The sequence below is a fragment of the Halichoeres trimaculatus genome, unplaced genomic scaffold, assembly GCF_033239565.1.
Source record: "Halichoeres trimaculatus isolate MK-OKI-2021-1 unplaced genomic scaffold, fHalTri1.1 fHalTri1_scaffold_7, whole genome shotgun sequence".
NCBI lineage: Eukaryota > Metazoa > Chordata > Actinopteri > Labriformes > Labridae > Halichoeres > Halichoeres trimaculatus.
In genome coordinates this window covers 35,745,546-35,770,224 of record NW_027437185.1, presented here as the reverse complement: position 1 = coordinate 35,770,224, position 24,679 = coordinate 35,745,546, and the positions used below count along the sequence as shown (strand labels likewise).

General features: G+C 41.1%; 3 protein-coding genes across 3 annotated transcripts; 2 read left to right on the top strand and 1 right to left on the bottom strand.

Moving 5' to 3' along the window:
- The first annotated feature begins 3,981 nt into the window (after positions 1 to 3,981).
- LOC141793788 (putative pancreatic secretory proteinase inhibitor) lies at positions 3,982 to 7,591 on the top strand. Its single transcript, XM_074674647.1, has 4 exons — positions 3,982 to 4,144; positions 7,077 to 7,108; positions 7,259 to 7,371; positions 7,480 to 7,591. Exons 1-4 carry the CDS (start codon positions 4,093 to 4,095, stop codon positions 7,523 to 7,525), a joined length of 243 nt encoding a protein of 80 aa, XP_074530748.1. The 5' UTR covers positions 3,982 to 4,092; the 3' UTR covers positions 7,526 to 7,591.
- Positions 7,592 to 8,792: 1,201 nt separating this feature from the next.
- On the top strand, positions 8,793 to 19,712 carry polr2b (RNA polymerase II subunit B). Its single transcript, XM_074673971.1, has 25 exons — positions 8,793 to 8,925; positions 9,459 to 9,531; positions 10,769 to 10,919; positions 11,092 to 11,204; positions 11,296 to 11,515; positions 11,722 to 11,880; positions 12,007 to 12,171; positions 12,252 to 12,448; positions 12,591 to 12,710; positions 12,870 to 13,056; positions 13,350 to 13,493; positions 13,701 to 13,840; positions 14,749 to 14,860; positions 15,286 to 15,440; positions 15,576 to 15,774; positions 15,890 to 16,058; positions 16,208 to 16,304; positions 16,395 to 16,489; positions 16,639 to 16,889; positions 17,012 to 17,101; positions 18,093 to 18,200; positions 18,710 to 18,823; positions 18,910 to 19,070; positions 19,148 to 19,343; positions 19,557 to 19,712. The coding sequence occupies exons 1-25, from the start codon at positions 8,907 to 8,909 to the stop codon at positions 19,644 to 19,646; spliced, it is 3,525 nt and encodes a 1,174-aa protein (XP_074530072.1). The 5' UTR covers positions 8,793 to 8,906; the 3' UTR covers positions 19,647 to 19,712.
- Positions 19,713 to 19,954: 242 nt separating this feature from the next.
- igfbp7 (insulin-like growth factor binding protein 7) lies at positions 19,955 to 24,380 on the bottom strand. Its single transcript, XM_074673972.1, has 5 exons — positions 23,887 to 24,380; positions 23,166 to 23,275; positions 22,674 to 22,781; positions 22,434 to 22,560; positions 19,955 to 20,738 (listed from the first exon to the last, which is right to left on the bottom strand). Exons 1-5 carry the CDS (start codon positions 24,305 to 24,307, stop codon positions 20,716 to 20,718), a joined length of 789 nt encoding a protein of 262 aa, XP_074530073.1. The 5' UTR covers positions 24,308 to 24,380; the 3' UTR covers positions 19,955 to 20,715.
- Positions 24,381 to 24,679: the final 299 nt, after the last annotated feature.

Below are 24,679 nucleotides of genomic sequence, written 5' to 3'. Positions count from 1 at the left end.
CAGATCGTTCTTCTCTCTACCAAACTTCACCAAACAGTGGTGTTGTCACGGAGACTTAGACGAGCTGTAAATCATTTCAGTCCTGCATGACGGGATCAGGAAGCTGAGAAGTAGCATTTAGGAATAACCTATGTTGGTGCTGATAATCTCATTTTAAGGTGTGGATTAGGATCAGGCATGTATCTAGAAGGGAGACATTTTTAAGATCACTTTCAAACTCCTCAAGGCTCCTTTTTTTGTTACAATATGTTTTCGATTCTATTACTTTGTTTGGATATACTGAATTTAGTTTTGTAAGTTCACTTTTTTTAAACTGTGCTCAGCTTCTACTGCATATTTTCATACTTTTGTATGGTTACCAACTGGTTTTATCTATCTATTTATTTATTTTTGTATTTTTGTTTGGTTCCGTGGACCCCAGGGAGACTGGCAACAACTTTGTGGAAACTAATGTGGATCCAAGTAAAGAATATCAAAGAACAAACAGATTTAAAATGTGCATTTTTTAAAAAGACTCTCATTTGTCTCACAAATAGTAATTTTTTACAAGAAGGAGGAACTGCAGCAAAAAACAGTAGCTCAGAAACTTGGTTTCAGCTTCCTGTCTACTGATCATCTGCTTAAGGAAGACAAGAGAAAGACCTGCAGGCTGAATATAAACCTCGCTTTAAGTGTTTCAGCACCATGTCGAATCTGAGAGGAGCCGTTGGGTTCGGAGCCTCCGTGGCTTTAGTGGGAGCATTCTCTTATCTTATCTGGAAATGTATGTGCTCCTGGGGGGACAATGAGGAGGACAGGCCTGTAACCTGCCCTAGAGGAGATGGAGAAGGTACCAAAGAGAAGGAAGAGATGAGGAGTGAGGTCAAGGAGGAGGAAGAAGAGAGGAATGAGAGAAGGGAGGTCAAAGAGGAGGCTGTGGTGGGCGCTGCTGCTGCCCCAACAACACCAGAGGTAGATATAAAGTCCACTTTGACCGATACATCTCTTTAAATCAGGATTAATTAACTTCTATGGATCAAAAACATCCTCTACTCACTGTTTTGTGATGCCAGTCGTTAGTGATAATTGCACATGAGGATTTTTACAATGAAAACTGAATTTATGTTTTTGTGCTTCAGTCCACGCCTTCAGCATTTAGTTTTGGGTCTGGGTCTGGGTCTGGGTCTGGATGGAAAGACTATCCTGGTGCATTGTTTGGCCACAGGCCCGCTGAAGCTAGACACAGAGCCAACGCGAAGCTTCAACGCTATCCCCATCATCAGACAGGAAGTGCACATACAGTTCCTGAAGAGTAAGTCTGAAGTCAGGGAAGTAAAAGTGTTTCAGTGGTGAGTCTGAGTCCAAACCATCTGTTTTTGTCTCTCCGTCAGTCAGAGCGAAAGAAAGTCCCAGGCCTCAGGGGCGGTGATAGACCCCTCCACTGAGAGGTTACAGGAGCAGATGACCTTGGACCCCCACCTGTGATGGTCCTGGCCACAGGAGTGTGACAGAAACACACTTCAGACTGATGTCAAATAAAGTCTGCAGGCCTCCTGTCCTGTCCTGCTAAATGTTTTCAAACTGAGTTTATTTGAAACCTTTGAAACCTCAAGAATCCGGACTTTCCTGCATTTATCTGTTTGACATCTGCAAGAAACCAAAGAAAGTTCCTCATCAGCACCCGGGTCAAGAAAGGAGACAAGGAGCTAAGCTCAGGTGTTCAGGATGCTTGTGACCTCACCTAACCTTAACCCTGAAACCCATACCTCAGATTATAATGAATCTTTATATTTGTTTCTACACTGACAAAAAAGTTTGTTCGTACTATATATATATATATATATATATATATATATATATATATATATATATATATATATATATATATATATATATATATATATATACATATATATATATATATATATATATATATGTATATATATATATATATATATATATATATATATATATATACATATATATATATATATATATATATATATATATATATATATACACACACACACACACACACGCACATATATATGTATATTTATATATATATATATAAATATACACCTCCACAGGGTCCAGGACTGAGCTTCTTCAGCAGTCTGTTCAGTCTATGTCTCTTGGATCCTGTCTGCTCACAGCAGGTGAAGCTCTTCCGATGTGGCCTTGGTGTCTGATGTTAGCTCTGTTAGCCATGTCTGTGAATAGCATGATGCTACTCTGCCCTCTGGTATTCCCTCTGTTGCTGGGTTAGCACAGCTAGCTCGTCCATCTTATTGGAGATAGATCTTACGTTCCCAATAACGATGGATGGAAGGACAGGTCCATGTCGTCACTTCTTAGCTCACACCTGAGAACCAGCACGTCGTCCTCACCTCCTTCTCCTCACCTTGTGGGAAACATCAGACCTTACACCAGTTAGCATTGACATGCTACAAGCTGCTAACAGCTGAGTTCACATGTAAACAATGCAGCCATGGTTACATGTAGGATCTCCCGACAAACACAGGAGCAAAAGTAGTAAAAATATCACTGAAGCCACAAAAAGTTTGGTGTCCATGACCAACAAATGAGCCATACAAAGTAATGATAAACTCCGAATACAAAGATGATGAAAAAGAGATGAAAGAATTACAAGAAATGGACAAAGAAGACAGAGCTGCTGCATTAGGTAGCCCCAACCAACAGGGCGACGCCTGGCGACAGAAACAAACAACCTTATCTCACAAAAAATGTCCTCAAATAAACAAAACTACCTTGTCATAAAGGAGCATAATTTGCTTATTGGTAGCTGTGGGAAAATTTACTTACTCTTAATTAAAAACAAAAAAAGTATTGGTTTAACACGTTTCCAGCTTTGAAGTACAGCCATAGAAAGTTGGTACCAAAGCATTTTTGGTGCACTGCAGCACTGTTTAGTTATATTTTAGCTTTAAATTTTTATTTTTTCTAATACTTTGTTTCAGTCTGTTTTGACTTTCATAATTATTTTTTATTATCATTATTGTACAAATAAGCAAAAATAAGCACTATTCATTGGATAAAAGTCTGATATATTTATCTATTTGCATAAAAGTTAGTGCCCTGATTGGGGCACCCCAAGTTAAAAAGTCTGGACCCGCCCCTGCTTGCCAGCGCATACCTTGTTGCAGGTACGTTGTGTTGTGTTGCTTTGCTTATTAATGGATGAATTTCTGCAGAATGGAGGGCTGTTTCGGTGGATTAAAGGATTACAGTGAAAGATGGGACTCAACTTTTCTCCAGGTATGAGTCAAACAACTTCTCATTACCTCCCTCGTCTCACCCACAATGAGCAGGTAACGAGGTGCTGTTGATGTTGTGATGCGCCTGGTCAGGGTCAAGCCAAGTGCAGGAAACAGGGCCTCTTTTTGAACAGGTCATGGTTGGGTTTTGTTAGATTTAATTAACACGACAGAATAATATCATCAAAATTAAACTACTTATATATAAAATATAATATTATTGATCTGGCTCTGTTCACAGGAGGAATCTGATCGGCTTATGACAGCTGCACACGTTTAAAGACAGAGCTTTAAATAAAGTTTCAAATAAAGCTTCAATAAAATGTTAAAAATCAAAGCTAATTCTTCTCAGTTTAACTCATGTCAGAATAATTAAGGGGAAACATTAAATGCATCAGCAGGTGTTGTAAGCAAAATGTTGATGCCAAGCTCTTTGTTTGATAATAAGCATGTTTTATTTTGGTTTGGTTGTATGTTCGTCTGCTGTTGTGCTCTGTTGTCACTGACTGGTATTTTGTTTGGGTGGCTCCTCTTCCTTTTGGTTGAGTCAGCAATATATGAGAGCGGCAGAACGTTGATCCCCAGATTAAAGTCCAGACAAAAGAGAGCCGTCACCATCACAAGGTCACATTGTTCCATCCGTGACGCTGAACCCGTCCTTCTCCTGTCAACAAGAGTCTGTGCTCTATATGACGACGGCTGGACTACAAAGCCTTCACAACCACCAAGAGCTGCGCACGGACACTTCAGCAGCCAATCAGACGTCGGAAAAAATACAAAGCAAACCTTCAGCCTGACACCTGGAGCAGTTCATTCGTTGTTCATTTCATCCAAGATGTCCGTCAAGATTTTTCTGATCATCTGTACTGTGGCTTTTCTCTGTGCAGGTAAGACCAGGTCCGATTCCGGTGTATAAACGGTGTGAGGTGTATGAATGCTATGAGGTGTCTAAACGGTGTAAGGTGTACTAACAGTGTGAGGTGTATAAACAGTAGGGATGGTTACCTTTCACATTTGAAACGATATGGTACCAATAGCTGCTACCTGGCAATCGGTCCCCAGTACTCAACAGTACCAATTTCTGGTACTTTTTTGTGTTCATGTGCTAAAAGGTATCAAGTTGATATAATTAAATTATTATAACATCTCAAATTTCTTTAATCTAACATGTTTATTCTTCAATACATAAACTTGCAATGCTGTGTTCATGTCCAGAATGGAAAATTGCCTACTCTTCCAGTACCTCACTGTTACAAGGGTGTGTTTAGGTACTTGCACATGGTATCTTTCCATTTTGCATGAATTGGTAACCGGTACTTTTGACAGAATTGGTCAAAAACCATAAAAGTAACTTATTTGGCACCAATCCCTAATAAACAGAGTGAGGCCTATAAACAACGTAAGGTGTATAAACAGTGTAAGGTATATAAATGCTTTATGGTGTATAAACAGAATGAGGTGTATAAACAGTGTGAGGTTTATATACACTAGGTGGTGTATTCATGCTAAAAGGAGGTGTATGAACAGTGTAAGGTACATAAATGCTTTGTGGTGTATAAACAGAGTGAGGTATATGAACAGAATGAGGTGTATGACTAGTGTAAGGCAGCGTTTCTCAAACTGTGGTCTGTGGACCACTATTGGTCCGCCAGTGCCTCCAAGTGGTCCACAATGAGTGTGAGGAAATTGTGGGGTTTTTTGTGCAAGTTGCAGGGCTGCTACACAAATTGACAAAATCTACAAAAATGGGTCCATAAAAGCACTTACAACAAATTTCAATTTTTGTGTCCCTTCCTGAAAAGCGGAGCTGCTTACGTGGCATGTAAACAGGCATTAAACTTCATCAATGTGTGGGCACTTACATCAGGTAAAGCTAGGAAGTGTTGTTCTGGGGCTATTTAGCTCATGGTGGTTCACAAAATCCTTCTGGGAGGATAAGTGGTCCTTGGTCTGAACAAATTTGAGAAACACTGGTGTAAGGAATATAAATGCTTTATGGTGTATAAACAGTATGAGGTAGCATGGGGTGTATTAACAGAGTATAAACACTAGGTAGTGTATACTTGCTACAAGGTTTCTAAACAATGTGAGGTGTATCAACAGTGTAAGGTATAGAAATGTTTTGAGGTGTATAAACAGTATTAGGTATATACACAGTGTAGGGTTTATACACACAGTGCAGTGTATAAACAGTAAGGTGTTTAAATGTTGCAGGCTTTATTAACAGTGTGAGGTGTATAACTGTGTTGAGTGTATACATTATGAGAATGAGGTGTATAAAGTTTATACGGTGTATAAACAGAGTGAGTTGTATAAACACTACGAGGTGTAAAATGTGAAAAATATAAAAGTCGTTCATGTCTAACCGATATGAGTCATATCAGCATTGTAAGGTGTATTAATGTTACAGTAGTATGAAAGATATGAGGTGTTTAAATATTATTAAGAGTACAAACAATGTTGTGTATAACAGTGTAAGGTGTATTAACGTTGCAAGTTTTATAGCAGTGTGAGTTGTATATGAAGTGTGAGGTGTATAAAGTTTTTGCGGTGTATATACAGTGTGAGGTGTATGAGGTCTATAAGCATTATGAGGTGTATAAATGTGAGATATACAAACGATGTGAGGTGCATTAATGATATGAGAAGTGTGAAAGATGTGAGGTGTTTAAACACAATGAAGAGCACAAACATTGTGGTGTATTAACAGTGTGAGGCGTCTTTACACGGTGAGATTTATAAACAGTGTGTTTTAACTATGAGGTGACTGAAGGATGTGAGGTGTTTAAACATTGTAAGAGGTTTATGAACAATTTGAGGTGTATGATCAATGTGGGCATAAAAAATGAGATGTTCAAACACTGTGAGGTGTATACACAGTGTGCAGGGTGTTAACCTTGTGAGGTGTGCAGACATACGGAGGCATTGTATTATTAAAAATGTTGACACCAATGTTTTTCCTTTTATTACAAATGAACATTGGCTCCAAATATCAGTTTTCAGCCTCTTCGACTACTTATAATCGGTATCAGCCCTGAAAAGACATTTCGATCTATCTCTACTTTGTGGTTTGACTTAAGTAGACTATTATTGGTTACTCAGTGTTTGGAACCTTGCCGTAGTTATGCTGAAGTTAGCCACAAGCTCGCACTTAACTTTTCTTCTATCTTCCTGTTTGGAAACATTTTCCTGTTTTTAATTTGACATTTGGAGTTTTCAGTACTGTTTGCATAGACTAACTGTGATATATTTCTATGATAAAGCTAAAGTTTTATTGATATAAGCTAGCTGCAAGCATAGTAATGCAATTTCCGGTTCATGTTAGCATCAAGCTAGCACTACGTTTCCCGTGTTGTTTTAGGCACATGTTGAATGAACTGAATTGGGATCTTTTGTAAGAGAGTAATTTGCATTTAATTGTGTTCATTTATACAGACACGGAGTAACTTAAGCTAGGTTAGCTAAACTTTAGCAATGCAACGTAAATGAAAAGCATGACCAACGCAATTGTCACTATTCATGACACGTGACAAAGGACATGCTGAGTCATGGTTATTTCATGTCATTATTTCATGTAATGTCGCCTGGCTGTAGCTCACTCCTGGGTCGGCAGATTAAAAGGAAACAGATTAAATACACAGTTAATGAATGACAAGTGTGGATACAGGACAGAGGTGAGACAAAACATGAACAAACAGGACATTAAACTGCACTGATCTAAAAAATAAAACAGGAAGTCAAAGACAGGGTGAAGATCTGAGTCTCTGTAAACGTGTTCAGACGTCAACAAATCTAACAAAGTTTCCTGTTTCTTTCCAGATGCTGAGGATAAATCTCGACTTTACAGACAGGTAAAATTGAAACCACCTCTTTTCACCGATATTAACATAACTGAAAATCATTTCACAAAACTTGACCAGTTTAATGTTTTAGATTTAACTCTTGCAGAGATGTTTCTATAAAAAAAAATATCTGAGTTGTTGTTTGTGTTTGTCTTTCAGCCTTCCTGTGTGGGACTGAGCTTGGCTGAGGCATGTCCTTTGAATTACTCTCCCGTCTGCGGCAGTGATGGGGTCACATACCCCAACGAGTGCTCACTGTGTGTCCACAGACTGTGAGTCCCAGACACTGATCGACACTGATCCTGAATCCTAATCCCTTTCAGTAATCTGAATCCTCTGAAATATTCTCAATCATTAATCCTGATTATTTCTGTGTTCAGGGAGAAAAACGTTGACGTTTTGATCGTCGCAGAGGGACCCTGCTAAGGATGACATCATCCTGCCCCACCACTAACTGATGACATCATCACACCACACACACCACATACATACACACACTTCAGACATTATTGTGCAGTGTATTATTCCTTTCAATGTAAATAAAAAAACAGTGTTCTTGTTTCTCTAAGTTTGACTCATCACTTTGTTCGAGGTTAAAACTGTTAAAAAGTTTCAGAAGTTTTTGTTTGTTTTGTTTGTGTTTATCCCTAAGAGCTTTGGGTCTGTTTTAATGTTTCAAACATAATTTAACTCTGGATGCAAATGCAAGCTGAAAGAGCTCCATGTTTTCCTTCGACCTTCCCTTGTGAGGCACCTTTCCTAATGACCCAATAAGACCCAATGAGGCCCTATAGCAGGTAGCTTGGTGGGGGTGACTCTGTTGTCAGGTGTTTCTACTGAAGTGTTAGAGTTAGATGAACAGGCTGAAAAGAGGGAACCAGACTTCCAGGGTTAAATTCCTGTTAGAGTTACTATGCAGGTAAGTAAATATCAATTTAAAAAAAAGTTAAAACCTGGTCCAGTCCAGCACAGTGTCTCAAAAAGATCTGGGTGTGATCAAAATTCAAGTCTCTCAAAGCTACATTTGGAATAAAAATCTCATGTAAATAGGCCTACCACAATGAAAAATAGCCAGACAGACACATAATTAACATGAAATACATTTGATGAGTTTAACTACAAAGCAGCCATGTTATCACAGATAATATGAGCAAAAAAAAAATTCCTTACCTCGAAAAATCATGTTTTCACTCTCAAATCTTGCTGTGTAAGCTTCAGGGAACTACTTTTTCACATGTGGACTAAGGACTAAACTGAGCATGTGCTAATTGAATCAGGTAATTCCAAACTTGTTCCTGACAGGAGTATTAACAAGAGTTAATTGACTCGTGTTACAACTGCTCCTGGTCTCCCCTACCGTATTATAGACATAAAACTCTTAAGTTAACTGTTAGCAGGCTACACCACAGAGATTTCTGAGGTTTCAGTAAGTAAAACATAATGTGGTGAGCTAAAATGACTCGACAACAAAGCAACAACTGCACCGTGAGATTTTAAACTCCAAGATTCCCTCACCCCGAAAATACATCAGGCCTATACTTTTACCAAGACAATTCATCAAGTTTAGTGTAGCTTTTAGCTAAGACAAATACTAACCGAGCCGATAAAGCGCCAAAATGCTGAGATTGGATTGAACGTTACATTTCCCCTTCGAACCCCGCTGCCAGTTGGTGGCGGTATGCGCCATATTGTTTTAGCCAACCGTCACTGAGACAGTAGAAGAAGAAAGAAAGGTTCCGGGGCGCGCTGATCATAACGTCGTGTTTGTGTTTCACTCTTTGTTAGATTTTCATCTTTCAGCTGAAACATGTACGATCAGGACGAAGGTAAGCTGTTTAATATGTGTTTCAAAGAAACTTCGGCAACACGCAGATTTATAACAGCTCATCTACTAAATGATAATGAGACTTAGCGCCATGTAAAACTTGAGCTACCTGTTAGCTGGTGGCTAATGTTAGCTTCCATTATATTATTATTAGGTACGCTAACATGGCTAAACTCATAATATGGTCTTTAAAACACGTTTATTTACAGCTAGGTTAAAATTGGCATCTATTGCATTTTTAAAACACGCTCTTATTTATAGCTAAGTTAATGTTAGCCTCTATTACATCTATATAACATGTTTATTCATAGACAGGTTAATGTTATTATTAGGTTAATGTCTATTATATCTTTAATGCAAGTTAATCAACATCCAGTTTCTGTGATCTTTTACACTAAGTTCAGTTTATAGCTACATATTTCATTAAATTTGTGCAGCTCTGTGATGTCAAGATCGACTTATCAGGAAGGATGTTATTTATGTGATATTGTCTTGAGATGACAACATTAATGCTTACATATCTCTCAATTTCAGATAATCAGTACGATGAGGACGATGATGAAATTACTCCAGATTTATGGCAGGAAGCCTGCTGGATTGTTATCAGGTAAAGTCACCTGGTTTAGTCTAAAATACTTTATTTTTGTTTGCAGCTTTTGTAAAGCTTTTGTAACATTATTACATTTTTTTATATCACGACAAATCAAGCCCTGCATCCAGGGTGTCCACGGGGTCATAAAAAGTATTAAAAGTTGATAAATCATTTGTGGCAAAATGAAGGCCCTTAAAAAGCATTAAAAAGTCTTAATCCTAATGTTATGAGTTATTAAATTTTATTGGTATTCAAGCTTTGACTCCAAACGTATCCATGAATATTTATTTTCGTCCTTGCGACTGTTACAAACTAACCTTACACAACACACGGACAGTTCCATATATCCGCCACGGAAATAGTCCATCTGGTTCAAAAATGTTTTCAGGGTCTGAACTTTCAAAAATAACCACACCTGGTGATAGGACGATCATTCTACTCGTCACACTCATCACAGACCAGTGTGAGGATCTAGAAAAAGCTTTAGCATCTCAAAATAATTATCTCTCTAGATTGTAAGTTTCTCAAGCCTCCTGAGAAAATGTCTCAGTCTTTTGATGACCTGGGATCTTGGGTTCTTACAATTTAGAGAAAGCTTCCCTTGATCTCAGCTGTTTTACAACAAAATTTTCTTTGTCCAAATCACCTTATTAATGCCATGAGATAAAGTATTTATCGATACGGTTTTGTAGCACTGTTGTTTCAGACTTGACAACAAGCAAAGTTGTAATTTTGTGAGGCGCGGGCTGTATGTAGCGCTAGCGGCCCAACATATCTGTAGGCTAATGTGACGAACTCAGTTTGTACAGTAGTTTAGTAGCCGTCTGTATGTAACGCTGATAGAACACAAATAACACAACCTCAAGCGCATGTCCTAAATTTTGACGATAAAATAAATTGTTGTTTTTTTCTGTCAGTTGGCCTTAAATAACTGCTGTTACTTTTTGAGGGAATGGGAGTGTCAATTAACCTGCTTTTAGGTTCATTTATTCTTTCAAGCTTTATTCCTCCTCATTTTACCTAATTTATGTTAAAATGCAAACTACAACTGTAGTTTACTAATAGTAGTAGTAGTAAGGATCGATTGCAACAACAGCTTAAAGTCACAACAAGGTCTTAAAACTTTTTGAAAGGTTTTTAAAGAAGCCTTAAAAAGGTATTGAATTTAACCTCAGGATTTCAGCAGGTACCCTGGCATCCCACCAAACTGTTCAGCTCTTATTTTGATGAGACCTTCTGCTTCCTGTTTCAGCTCTTATTTTGACGAGAAAGGTCTGGTGCGTCAGCAGCTGGATTCATTCGATGAGTTCATTCAGATGTCCGTTCAGAGGATAGTGGAGGATGCTCCGCCCATCGACCTGCAGGCTGAAGCCCAGCACACCTCAGGAGAGGTGGAAGAACCGGTGAGGGATCACACTGGACGGATCAAGACTTTAACTTGTGTGTGTGTGTGTGTGTGTGTGTGTGTGTGTGTGTGTGTGTGTGTGTGTGTGTGTGTGTGTGTGTGTGTGTGTGTGTGTCAGGGGAAGGGCTATAGGAGAGGACCTAATCCTGATCCACATCTCTGTGTTTCAGCCGCGCTACCTGCTGAAGTTTGAGCAGATCTACCTGTCCAAGCCCACCCACTGGGAGAGGGATGGAGCCCCGTCCCCCATGATGCCGAACGAGGCCCGGCTGAGGAACCTCACGTAAGTCACGTCTTAGTCTCCCCCCTTTCTAGCTTTCTGTATCACCCGGCCTGCTCTCAACCCTGGTTTCACCTGTCGCCCCCATCCACAGGTACTCTGCCCCACTTTATGTTGACATCACAAAGACCATCATAAAAGAGGGCGAGGACCAGCTGCAGACACAGCACCAGAAGACCTTCATCGGTAAAATTCCCATCATGCTTCGCTCTACCTACTGTCTGCTGAGTGGGTTGACGGACAGAGACTTGTGTGAGCTCAACGAGTGTCCACTTGACCCTGGAGGTTATTTCATCATCAACGGTTCTGAGAAGGTACGCTGTGACATCACCCTGAAGCGCCATGCTAAGCTAAGTTTGCTATCACCAGCTATGTCTGATAATAGCGTGACATGTTAACTTTTTTAACTTATAGTAACAGAGGATATCTGTTTGATTAAGCTGTGGGTGGTTTCCAGGTCAGACTGGTTGTAATGGTTAAATTAGTCTTCCCAGTTTAACGGGTTACCTGCTGGTTTCAGGTGCTGATCGCTCAGGAGAAGATGGCCACAAACACAGTCTACGTGTTCGCCAAGAAGGACTCAAAGTACGCCTACACGGGGGAGTGCCGCTCCTGTTTGGAGAACTCATCCCGCCCAACCAGCACCATCTGGGTCAGCATGATGGCTCGAGGAGGACAGGTGGGTCCATCAGGGTAGACCTGGACAGAAAATCACACACATACACACGGCTGATGGTTCCAGCTGAAGCAGTGATCACAGTGGTGATTGCTAACCTCATTGATTGAGTGTTGATTGTGTCTTCAGGGTGTGAAAAAAAGTGCAATTGGTCAGAGGATCGTGTCCACGCTGCCGTACATCCGACAGGAAGTCCCAATCATCATCGTGTTCAGAGCTCTGGGCTTCGTGTCCGACAGAGACATCCTGGAGCACATCATCTACGACTTTGACGACCCCGAGATGATGGAGATGGTGATTATTGGTTATTAGTGTACACAGTGTTAGCTTCACTCACTGGCCTGAAAAGTCACCAGTAATGTCACTGTCTCCAGGTGAAGCCGTCTCTGGACGAGGCGTTCGTGATTCAGGAGCAGAACGTGGCCTTGAACTTCATCGGCTCGAGAGGAGCCAAACCTGGCGTGACGAAGGAGCGGCGAATCAAATACGCCAAAGAGGTGCTGCAGAAAGAGATGCTGCCACACGTCGGAGTCAGTGACTTCTGTGAGACTAAGAAGGCCTACTTCTTAGGGTGAGTGGAGCTGGAGTTAGAAGATTCTGCTCATCCAGGTCTTTACGTCTGTGAGGCGTGCTTCAGGTTTAGGGAAGAGGCTGGTTCCTTTTGGCTTCATTTATAACTACAGCTGTGTGTGTGTGTGTGTGTGTTTGAACAGGTACATGGTGCACAGGTTGCTGCTGGCAGCTCTTGGCAGACGGGAACTTGACGACAGAGATCACTACGGCAACAAGAGGCTGGACCTTGCTGGACCGTTATTAGCCTTCCTGTTCAGGGGGTGGGAATTTTTTCACTCACTGTCATGACCTTTAATCTCACACATTTTCTTTATTATATTTAAACATATTTAAGACAAAACATTCTGATTAATCCGTGTCTTAATACTGTGGTTTGAATGAGTTTAGGCATAAATGTTGACTCTTTTTGTTGTTTACAGGATGTTTAAGAACTTGCTGAAGGAAATCAGGATTTACGCACAGAAGTTCATCGACCGAGGGAAAGATTTCAACCTGGAGCTCGCCATCAAAACGCGTATCATCTCTGATGGACTCAAATACTCGCTGGCCACTGGGAACTGGGGCGACGTCAAGAAGGCTCACCAGGCCAGAGCTGGGGTGTCACAGGTAAGAATCTCTGCGTACAGGTGAGACGCTGTGGGAGGTAAAGCAGTATTTATGAACATTCTTTATTAACATAACATTTAGGAGCTGTCAGAAGAAGATTTTTTGACCTCACATCAGATTAGAGTTGCTAAAATCAAAACAAACACTGTAACTCCATTAGTGTCTGTCTATCCTCTGAGGTCTTGTTAGATGAGCTGACGAGATAAATCATTTTAAAGGAGCAGTCACATAAAAACTTTGATGCAAATTTATTTGTGTCTTTTAAATTTAAACCCGGACTCTTCTGCTTTCAGGTGTTAAACCGTCTCACCTTTGCGTCCACCCTGTCTCACCTTCGCCGAGTCAACTCCCCCATCGGCAGAGATGGAAAACTAGCCAAACCCCGACAGCTACACAACACTCTGTGGGGGATGGTGTGTCCAGCCGAGACCCCTGAGGTAAGATTTAAAAAATAACCAAACTGTGTAAGGACAGCTGGTCAGAAAACAGGAACTTTTTAACAATTTAAACACCTGAAATGTTTAAAATAATATCTGTAGTTTGAGGTGCTTTTGCCCGTTGTGCTTCAGGCCCTCATGTTGATGAAAAAACATTGATAGATTGTGTTTTAGGTTGATTATTGATGTGGCTCTGCTGTATTTCAGGGTCATGCTGTGGGTCTGGTGAAGAATCTAGCCCTCATGGCCTACATCTCTGTGGGCTCTCAGCCGTCTCCCATCCTGGAGTTTCTGGAGGAGTGGAGCATGGAGAACCTGGAGGAGATCTCACCCGCCGCCATTGCAGAGTCAGTTAAGAAAAAGAGCCAAACTGTAGACTGATCCCAGTGCAAAAAGTGGTCCAAATAACACACGTCTAAGATAAAACAGGTCCCCATATTAAGGCGCTCACTTAAATGTGTTAATTTGAGTAATTGTTTACACCGCAAATTAATGTGTTATAAAAAATAACGTGATTACACTCTTTATCTCTGAACTACAGCGACACATCCTCTGACATTTTCTGACTTGCAGCGTCTCGCTATGTCTCTGTCATCTCACATCTTCTCCTCATATCCATGCTGAGCTCTCATCCAAAGAGCGCACCGCTCTCACCCACAGTATTTCACGAGCAGGAAAATGACTGACAAGCTCCTCGACACCCTCCTCCCCTGCTGAAAACATAATTTACTTCTATAGACGCAGTAAACGGTTGCACAGCATCAAGGCCAGCGAAAACTGATATTTTGATATTGGCCAGTTAAAAAAAAGTGGATTTACAAATCTTATCTTCTTCGTGGTGTCATTTGATTGGTCATGCTCTACAATTCAAATTCTTTATTTGGGGACCTTAAGCAAATATTAGATTAAAATGTGATTAATTAGATTAATTAATTACAAATCCTGCAATTAATTAGATTAATTTTTTACACCATGTACAACACTCTCAGTTATTCAACAACAGAACACAACTCTCAGGTTCCCTCTCTTGACCAAAACATTCACACATGCAGAAACATAGATCAGCTATTAAATGAAAGATTAAACATGTAGAGACATGCCTCATCATGTTCCTGTTCCTAGAGTTTCCCCTCCAAGTGCTTCAAACTGACCACTAGGGGGCAGCAGTGACTCCTGTTGTAGGAGTCAAATTTGGTTAAGCTTTAGTTTGGATGCTCTCCTTCCTTCTTTAATCATTTTTCTCTCCTTGTTTCAGCGCCACTAAGATCTTTGTGAACGGCTGTTGGGTGGGGATCCACAAAGATCCCGAACAACTGATGAACACTCTGAGGAAACTCCGCCGACAGATGGACATCATCGTGTCTGAGGTAACAACACAGGAAAACAACTTTTTCAGGATTCCTGCAGATACTGGAAGAAAACTAAGAAACACTTTTATTTATTATTTTTCCAACTGTGAAAAATTTCAAAGATGCTCATTTGATCTGTGTCTGAATACTTTGTTAGATCTTGACTTGAGTTTTTGTTGCCTGTGATGGCGTTTCATGTTTGAAGAATGAACTAACGTAAATAAAAAACGGTCTTGTGAGGCTGTTTTTGGAGAGGTTGTGCTGACTGTGACCGCTGTCGTCAGATGATATCTGACAGCTGTGAGGGGAACTCTCAAAACAGTCAACATGTTGAAATAAAAACATATCTCAGAATACTTCTCCTTCTCCTGGCTTTAAACTCAGTCTTCCCAAAAAAAATGAAATACCTGAGCTGAGGTGTCCTGTTGGTTTCCATGATTCAGGTGTCAATGATCAGAGACATCAGGGAGCGCGAGATCCGAATCTACACAGACGCCGGAAGAATCTGTCGACCTCTGCTGATTGTCGAAAAACAAAAACTGCTGCTGAAAAGACGCCACATTGACCAGCTGAAGGAGCGCGAGTACAACAACTACAGGTGAGACGGGGTGAGATTAAGACTCCAAGGCTGGTAATTTCCAGAGAACAGGAAGAGGAGGAGCCTGTGGGAAATGGAAGGGGCGTGGCTTAGTGTTGAAGGTTTGTCAGCTGAAGTCTGTTTGTGATTCTTCAGCTGGCAGGACTTGGTGGCGAGCGGCGTGGTGGAGTACATCGACACTCTGGAGGAGGAGACGGTGATGCTCGCCATGACACCTGATGACCTGCAGGAAAAGGGCGTGGCCTACTGCTCCACCTACACACACTGTGAGATCCACCCGTCAATGATCCTGGGAGTCTGTGCCTCCATCATTCCTTTCCCCGACCACAACCAGGTACGAACATACAGACAGTGACACCTGAAGTTTACCTCAGATTAAAGTGAGTTTGTATCAGCAACACAGAGACAAATATTACATCACCTGTTCTGTTTACACCTGTCTCATTCAGTCTCCCAGGAACACGTATCAGTCCGCCATGGGGAAACAGGCCATGGGCGTCTACATCACCAACTTTCATGTTCGAATGGACACGCTGGCTCATGTGTTGTACTACCCCCAGAAACCGCTCGTTACCACACGCTCTATGGAGTACCTGCGCTTCAGAGAGCTGCCAGCAGGTAACACACACCTGTACACACTCAGCACACCACAGGTTACCAGATTACAGATATAAATTCAGTGTTAATTCCTCGCAGGTACAGATTCCAGGTGTGTCTAAGGCTTTAGTCCACCCTGCTCTTTCCTCTAACCGACCTCTGCTCCTCAGGTATTAACTCCATCGTAGCCATCGCCTCGTACACCGGCTACAACCAGGAGGACTCTGTGATTATGAACAGATCAGCCGTGGACCGAGGGTTCTTCAGGTGAGTCTGGTGGTCTCACCTGTTCATGGTTGGTCAGTGGTGTTACCTGTTAGCTTGCGTGTTAATCAGTATCTTTCTTGTGTTGTGTAGGTCCGTGTTCTATCGGTCATACAAAGAGCAGGAGTCAAAGAAAGGATTCGATCAGGAGGAGATCTTTGAGAAGCCGACACGTGAAACCTGTCAAGGTGAGAGGAGATATTCAAAGTGAAAGGTGTGCAGGGTCAAAGACAACTGTCGCTCCTCTGAAGTCATCAGTCATCAGTCACAGTAGTTTGATTTTTGCTCTGTGGTTTTTCTTACATCACTTTTAAAAAACTATAACAATCCGTCCCAGGTATGAGACACGCTATCTACGACAAGCTGGATGACGACGGGCTCATAGCACCTGGTGTTCGAGTCTCAGGTGAGGATGTTATTATTGGGAAGACAGTGACGCTGCCAGAGAACGACGACGAGTTGGACAGCACCAACCGCCGCTACACCAAGAGAGACTGCAGCACCTTCCTGAGAACCAGTGAGACGGGGATCGTGGACCAGGTGATGGTGACACTGAACCAGGAGGGATACAAGTTCTGCAAAATAAGGGTAAGACACAGCGCTAACACCTCAGACACGTCTAACCCACCTGTGTCCACATGTTACACACCTGAAACACTCGAAACACCTAAAACATGAATACGTTTAACAAGCTTCCTGTCTGCACGCAGGTCCGCTCAGTCAGGATCCCCCAGATCGGAGACAAGTTCGCCAGCCGACACGGACAGAAAGGAACCTGTGGAATACAGTACAGACAAGAGGTAAACAAAGGGTCAACAGTCAGAACACCTGGCATTAGAGACGGTCAGTAACAGCTGGTAAACCTTACATAGGAACTGTTAGTAAACCATTAACAGCCAGTAAACCTAACATTAGAAACAGTCAGTTAAACTGAAATTAAAAACAGTAGTAGTCAAAACTTGGCATTATAAACAGTCAGTAACAGTTGGTTCAGCTGACATTAAAACAGTCAGTATCAGTTGGTGAACCTGATATAACAGTCAGTAACTTTAGAAACAGCCAGTAAACCTGGCATTATAAACAGTTTGTTCAGCTAAAATTAAAAACAGTAATAGTCAATATACTGACATTAGAACAGTCAGTAACAGACAATAACCTGACATTAGAAACAGTCAGTAACGGACAACATACTGACATAAAACTGTCAGTAACAGACAATAACCTGACAGTAGAAACAGTCAGTAACGGACAATATACTGACATTAGAAACAGTCGGTAACAGTGTGTAAATCTGACAGTAGAAACAGTCAGTAGACCTGATTTTATTAACAGCTATTAAACCTGAAATCATGAACAGTCATTAACCTGATATTATAAAACAGTCTGTAACAGACAATAACCTGAAATTAGAAACAGACAGTCACAGTTGGTTCAGCTGACATTAAAACAGTCAGTAACAGTTGGTAAACCTGATACAACAATCAGTTAATTTAGAAACAGCCAGTAAACCTGACATTAGAAACAGTCTGTTAAACTGAAGTTAGAAACAGTAATATTCAATAAACTATATTAGAAACATTAGAACAGTCAGTAACTGACAATATGCTGACATTATAAAAGAGTCAGTAACAGACAATATGCTGACATTAGAAACAGTCAGTAAACCTGAATCTAGAAACCATCTGTAAAAGTTAAAACGTTTAGTAGCGGTCAATAACCTGACAGTACGGTTAGAAAAACTTTACAGACCTTTCAACAGAAACAGTCAGTATCTGTGTGTTCTTGTTGCAGGACATGCCCTTCACATGTGAGGGAATCACACCTGACATCATCATCAACCCTCACGCCATCCCGTCCAGAATGACGGTTGGCCATTTGATCGAGTGCCTGCAGGGAAAGGTGAGAGCTGTTTTCTAAACCAGAGGATCAAAGTGGATAGATGATTAAACAACAACTGATAATTAATGAAAAGCAGTTCATCTTTACTGTCTTCTCATTAGAAAAGCTTGTTAAGTCGTCATCGCTAACCATGGAGGGATGCATGGCTCAGTAGAGCTCCTTTGTTTTTGTGGAGCAACTTATTCTTTCTGTTTGAGCTCAGGGCTTTGAGCGTTATACCACAGAGCTGAACTCTGTCGTCTCAGAGTCCTCTGTCTAAGCGCTGGAGTCGAGAACGGCTTAAAGAGAAGCTGTAGGATCAGAAACAAGCTGATCAAGCTGAGTTTGAGGAGTGTTAGCATAAGAGCTCTCTGTTAAAGTACAATGAGATACTGCAGTCGAGGCAGCTGGAAATGCTTCTTTGAAATTGAAAGTAAATTTAATGAACTTGAGTGAAGTCTGACAGGGAGGAATCTAAGGTTACTCTTCTTGTTGATGTAAACAGATGATACTTTTTGTGTTTGCTCCAGGTTTCTGCAAACAAAGGTGAGATTGGCGATGCCACACCATTTAACGACGCCGTCAACGTGCAAAAAGTGTCCAACCTGCTGTCTGAGTACGGATACCACCTGAGAGGAAATGAGGTCACTATTCACTTCCTGTTTGTCTTTTAGTATCATATCTCTTTTTAAAGAGACTTGGTTGATTCTGATTACGTGTTGTTGGTCAGGTGCTGTATAACGGGTTCACGGGCAGGAAGCTGACGTCTCAGATCTTCATCGGGCCCACCTACTATCAGCGACTGAAGCACATGGTGGACGACAAGATCCACTCAAGGGCCCGGGGCCCCGTACAGATCCTCAACAGACAGCCCATGGAGGGTCGATCCCGGTAAGCCACACACCTGTCTAACTGACCTACTCCACCTGTCCCTGCTGTCTGTCTCACCTGTGACCTGTCTTTGTCAGTGATGGCGGTTTGCGTTTTGGAGAGATGGAGCGAGATTGTCAAATCGCTCACGGAGCCGCTCAGTTCCTCAGAGAGCGTCTGTTTGAGGCGTCCGACCCGTACCAGGTGCACGTGTGTAACCTGTGTGGACTGATGGCCATCGCCAACACACGCACACACACCTACGAGTGTCGGGGCTGCCGCAACAAGACACAGGTAATCACACGCTATCAGTTATTAACACACAGGTGTTATCTTGTTTGTTTTTTAAATTTATTTTATTCTGTATTCTGTGCGTTAACAACTCAACACACAGGTAACCACTTGTTATTAACACACCTTGACGTCTTTCCTCACCTCTTTTTCTCTCCCTACCCGTTTGTCCCTTCACCTGTCTCACCCCCCTCCCCTCACCTGTCTGTCCCTCAGATTTCTCTCGTCAGGATGCCGTACGCCTGCAAGCTTCTCTTCCAGGAGCTGATGTCTATGAGCATCGCTCCTCGCATGATGACATCATAGTGTGTCATCCAACCAGAAGCCTCCCTGCAGACTTAAGAAGTGTTACCATCTTGATGTTTTTTAGTTAGATGTTTTTGTAAAAGTTGAATAAATCTGATTTTGGTCGTCTGATCACTGGCGGTGTGGTTCTTTTTCTGCACTCTGATTGGTTCCTCACCATCATGTGACGTCTTTCTTGTTGATATAATGTAAATAAAAGCTGCGTTTGTCTCTTTTAGAGCTTATTTCACAAATGTGACTGTTGTGAAGTGAGTAAGAAAAGTCAGAGCCCATGATGATGGTGAAAACTGCTTTAATATATTTTTAAAAAACAAACAAAGCAGGATTCCTGATCACGTCTACTGACACTCGTTGATTACTGATGATTACACAGAGATCGATTATTTCAGAAGAGAAAAATAAAAAGTCAGTTTACAAAGTGAAGGTCAGGTAGACAGAGTTTAATATTCAGACCCAATCAGATCATTCCCTCATCCATCTGTGTGACTCATCAGTACCTGAGCAAAAGGCGGGGCTACACCTGGACAGGTCACCAGCCAATCACAGGGTCCCCCACACACATTGGCCTACAGAGAGAGACCGGTTAATGAAGCCAGAACACGATCAAACCTGGACTCCATCTGCAGGGCAGCACCATGGTGATCTCTAAACTCTGATTTACTGATATCACAATGAACTACAGTAAAATGTCACACTCACAGGGGCCCCCGGGGGCCTCAGACATCTTTATTACAAAGCATTTTAATCTGTGGTGCGTTCAGGTACATCAGGTAAATTCAAAATACTGAATTTCCTCATGAATAGTCTTCAGCAACAACTGATGAGCACCTAAAGGCAGCGCTAAGTGTTAACAAAGGGAGTTCTGATTACATGCAGAACTTTCCAAAGTAAAAGCCTGAGTAAATCAGGAAACTACCAAAATAAAAGACAAATATTTAGACTGATAAAAAGTTTAAAACAGTATCTAACAAAACCTTAAAATAAAAACTTAATGAGTTCTTCTTTGGACTATAATAAAAAAACATCTTCAGCTGACGACCATCATCTCCATGGATCTCTGATCAGCTGATCACAGCTCGTCCTCCTTCATCACTAAAAGGAAGTGACATCATCAGGCAGATTTTCAGTTTGTTGTTACATTTTTACTTGTTTGATTTTTTTTTTTTTTTGTAAATTAATAGGATGTTTTCCATCCTCTTGTAAGTGTGAGGGTGAGTGTAAGTGTGGATGTATGTGTGTGTGTGTGTGTGTGTGTGTGTGTGTGTGTGTGTGTGTGTGTGTGTGTGTGTGAGTTGGGGGGGTTCGCTCTTGAAATTAATTCCTGGATGACAGAAATTAAACATTTAATTCAAACACTTTACAAGCACAAATTAAAAACTTAAGTTTACATGAAAAAAAATCATAATAATTTAATTAACCTTTTCTTTCTTTGATAAAATATGTCAATTAAATAGTCAAATCCCAGGGAGCCTGACTCCAGCGACAAAAAAATAGGACAAGAATGTTTTACAATAAAGAAAAAAATTATGATAATAATAATATATTAATAACTGTTATGAAACAATTTTTTAGGACGAGAATTTTTTATGATTCTGTAAAAAAAATAGAAAATAAATAAATATTAATAACAGATTCATACCTGTTTTGAGACATTTTTTTAGAAAAAGATTTTTTTATAATTCTGAAAAAAAAAAATTGTAATAATAATTCTAGATTTATAATAAAGGATCATTTTTTAATACTTAAAATAATTACAATAATTATAATAGATTAATAACTGTTTTGAGACTATATTTTGGACAAGAATTTTTTATGATTCTGTACAAAAAAATAAAAATAAAAACAAAAGTAATAATAGATTTATAACTGTGTTGAGACTATTTTTTAGGGAAAGATTTATTTTATAATTCTGTAAAAAAAAAAAAAATATTAATAATTATAATAATAATACTAGATTTATAAAAAAAGGACAATTTTTTATTATACTTTTTAAAAAATTACAATAATAATAATAAATTTATAACTGTTTAGAGACTATTTTTAGGACAAGAATTTTTTATGATTCTGTAAATAAAAAATACAAACAATAATAATAATTATAGACTTATTACTGTGCTGAATCTTTTTTAGGACAAGATTTTCTTATAATTCTGAAAAATAATAATAATACTCAGTTTATATACAAAAGGAAAAAATTGGATGATATTGTAAAAAAATAATAATAATATTAATTATAGATTTATGAATGTTTTGTGACTATTTTTAAGTTATATTAAAAAAAATTCATGAAACTGCTGATTAGAAAGCAACCATTTTTATAGCATGACCCATATTTTTTTGTATTTTTTATGTATTTGACCACATTCAGGGGCAGTTAAAACAGAGACAGAAGGTAAGAATGAATTAAAACACATTGAGCCCTCCAGACCAGGTTTTGAGTGTAGTCACATGCCCGGTCTTAATGAGGTGTCAGAGTGTGGTCACGTGAAGTCATGTGCACAATCCGGACTTAGTGTCAGAGCGTAGACACGTGCACGCAACGAACCAGGTTACAGAGTGTAGTCTCAGACCAGTTGAGTGGTAGCCGCTGACTAATCAGGTTTAAGTTTCCCTGAAGTTTAAAAACTCTTCTTTACTGTTTCAGCAATGCATCATGGGAGAACAGACCCTGATAAATGTTGTCTTTGTGGTTTTGAAATCCTGCCAAACTCTGATAATATTTAGTGTTTACATTTGATGGGTTGGTTTTGGCTGTTGTGATGTGGTGTCCTGAGTTGTCATGGTTACCTTTCTTGACAGTGATGTCATCGATGGACTCGACCAGGTGAATGGCGCCGACAGCTGAAGCCTCTCCTTTGGAGTTGGAGGCGTGACACTCATACGATCCTTCTTCTTCCTGGGTCAGAGGGGAGACCTGAAAGAAAACACATCAGGGCTGTTCTCAGTCCGTCAGACACTCAGGACATGACATCACTTCCTGTGACCTGTCATAAACAGTGTGTGTGTGTGTGTCAGAGAGAGACGTACAAGCACCCAGCCGGTCACTTCGTGTTTTTCGGGGCCTCCTCTCGTCTGAATGGCCAGATTGTCTCTGTCTCCGGGAAGAAGCTCCATCCTCTTCCTCCCACTGAGGACCTGAGTGAGAACAACATCATCTTCATCCGTCCCTTCAGCCTCTGATTGGTGGGTTTGTTTCAGGTAGAGTATGTTACTGTCAGAATAAACCAAGGCTCTTATAGTTTCTGCATTTTCTTTACTTTTTATTTTTATTTCAGTTCATGAAAATCGCTTTTCAACCCTAAATTTTTGTTTCTTCATTGGTTTTACTGCAGCTATAATAACCCTGGATCAAACTGAAGTCTGAAACAGGATTAAAAATAAATATTAAAATCATGTCTTTGTTTAGTTTCCTGTTGAAACTCCAGCAGACTGCCATTGTCCCAAACAGGAAGCAGGATGGATGTGGGTCCAACAGGAAGAGGGGCGGCGCCCAACATGAACCACTGGAGCCAAACTCACCTTTTTCCAGGTCAGCACAGGTGTGGGCACACCCACTGCCTCACAGCTCAGGTACACCTGAGAGCCGCTCACGTTGTAGACCTCACCTGGAGGAGTGACGATGACTGGAGCTGCAGACAGACAGGTAAACAGACAGGTAAACAGAGAGGTAAACAGACAGACAGGCAGAGAGAAAGACAGAGATGTACTCAGACAGACGGGCAGGACCCGGGGCTGAGGTTTCTGCTCAGAGTGTAACAGGACGAAACAAGTTGCAGGAATCTCCCAGAGAAAATCCTCCATGACCTCAGTGGAATTTAGTCCAGTCTGAGCGCGCTCAGTTCAGTCTGGGGGCTTAGTTTGTTCTGAGTGTGCTCAGTTTGGTCTGAGCATGCTCAGTTCTGTTTTTTTAGATGAAGGAGGAATTTAGTGTTTTTTTAGAGGGATGAAGCAGGATCATCATCATCAGAGGGAATTAGACCCCGAGCTACGAGTTCACACACACACACACACACACAGATTGACAGTCACAAACACACACATTAAACACTCACAATAATGCACACATTAACACACAAACAGTAAAATAACATTAAATTTAATAAAGTTAAATTTTTTTTTAGAATTAAATATTCAGTGTTTGTTTCTGTCTCTGCCTCACCTGTCTGTCTCTGTGTCACCTGTCTCTTTTCTCACCTGTTTGCCCCGTCTCACCTGTCTATCTCACCTGTCTATCTCTCACCTGAGGCGCAGCGTCCTTTGTTGTGGACGCTGATTGCGTCTCTGCCCTCGGCCTCGATTGCCGCGCTCGCTCTCTTCAGTGCGCAGCCGTTCTTGTACGTCACTCCGTCGGTGCCGCAGACTTCGTAGTTGCTCTTGCAGGCGCAGACTCCCATCTTGGTCTTCTTTTCGTCGACGCTTCTGACGCACTCCAGACCGGCGCCGCAACGCCTCGCTGCCGCGCGGCGGCCGCCGCACAGCTCTCCCTCCGCAGCGGCGCACAGGGGGCAGCATCCGCAGGAGTCCTGTAGAGAGCCCGCGGGGCAGCCCTCCGCCGGGAGGGGAGCACACTGTTCCAGGTCACACGGTCCACATCCCGGACCCGCTGAGACCGGGACCGAGAGGAGCGTTAGAACCGGAAGCAGAAAGAGTAGAGCCTTCATGCTGATGAAGTCTTCAGTATGAAGTGAGCTGGTCTGAAACGGGTCCTCCTGATGTGTGCAGGGTCCTGGTCTGAGCTCTATGAGGAGGCTGTAGCAGTTTGAAGAAGCTGGCCCCGCCCCCTGCTGATTGGCCCAATCAGAGTCAGACTAAAGTTTTTATCTCGAGGGACAGAAGCAACTTCTGCTGCAGGAACATGTCCACAAACTCTGAACCAACATATCATACAAAACATCAGGAGAATATCTTCAAACTGTGCTGTCTGAGGAGTTTAACCTCCGATCATAACACATACTTCTTCCAAAGACCATCACTCCTGTCGTCTATCAGGGAGGAGCAGCTCAGTTTTATTGCAATAAATAAATCTGAAACAC

Coding starts and splice junctions, on each gene's coding strand:
- igfbp7 (XM_074673972.1), bottom strand. CDS start 24,307: ATGAAGGCTCTACTCTTTCTGCTTCCGGTTCTAACGCTCCTCTCGGTC. Junction 23,276..23,886: donor CAAAGGACGCTGCGCCTCAG/GTGAGAGATAGA, acceptor GTCTGTCTGCAG/CTCCAGTCATCGTCACTCCT. Junction 22,782..23,165: donor CTGTGCTGACCTGGAAAAAG/GTGAGTTTGGCT, acceptor GTTCTCACTCAG/GTCCTCAGTGGGAGGAAGAG.
- polr2b (XM_074673971.1), top strand. Junction 12,172..12,251: donor ACCCCGAGATGATGGAGATG/GTGATTATTGGT, acceptor CACTGTCTCCAG/GTGAAGCCGTCTCTGGACGA. Junction 15,775..15,889: donor CTTTCCCCGACCACAACCAG/GTACGAACATAC, acceptor TGTCTCATTCAG/TCTCCCAGGAACACGTATCA.
- LOC141793788 (XM_074674647.1), top strand. CDS start 4,093: ATGTCCGTCAAGATTTTTCTGATCATCTGTACTGTGGCTTTTCTCTGT. Junction 4,145..7,076: donor TGTGGCTTTTCTCTGTGCAG/GTAAGACCAGGT, acceptor GTTTCTTTCCAG/ATGCTGAGGATAAATCTCGA. Junction 7,372..7,479: donor TCACTGTGTGTCCACAGACT/GTGAGTCCCAGA, acceptor TTCTGTGTTCAG/GGAGAAAAACGTTGACGTTT.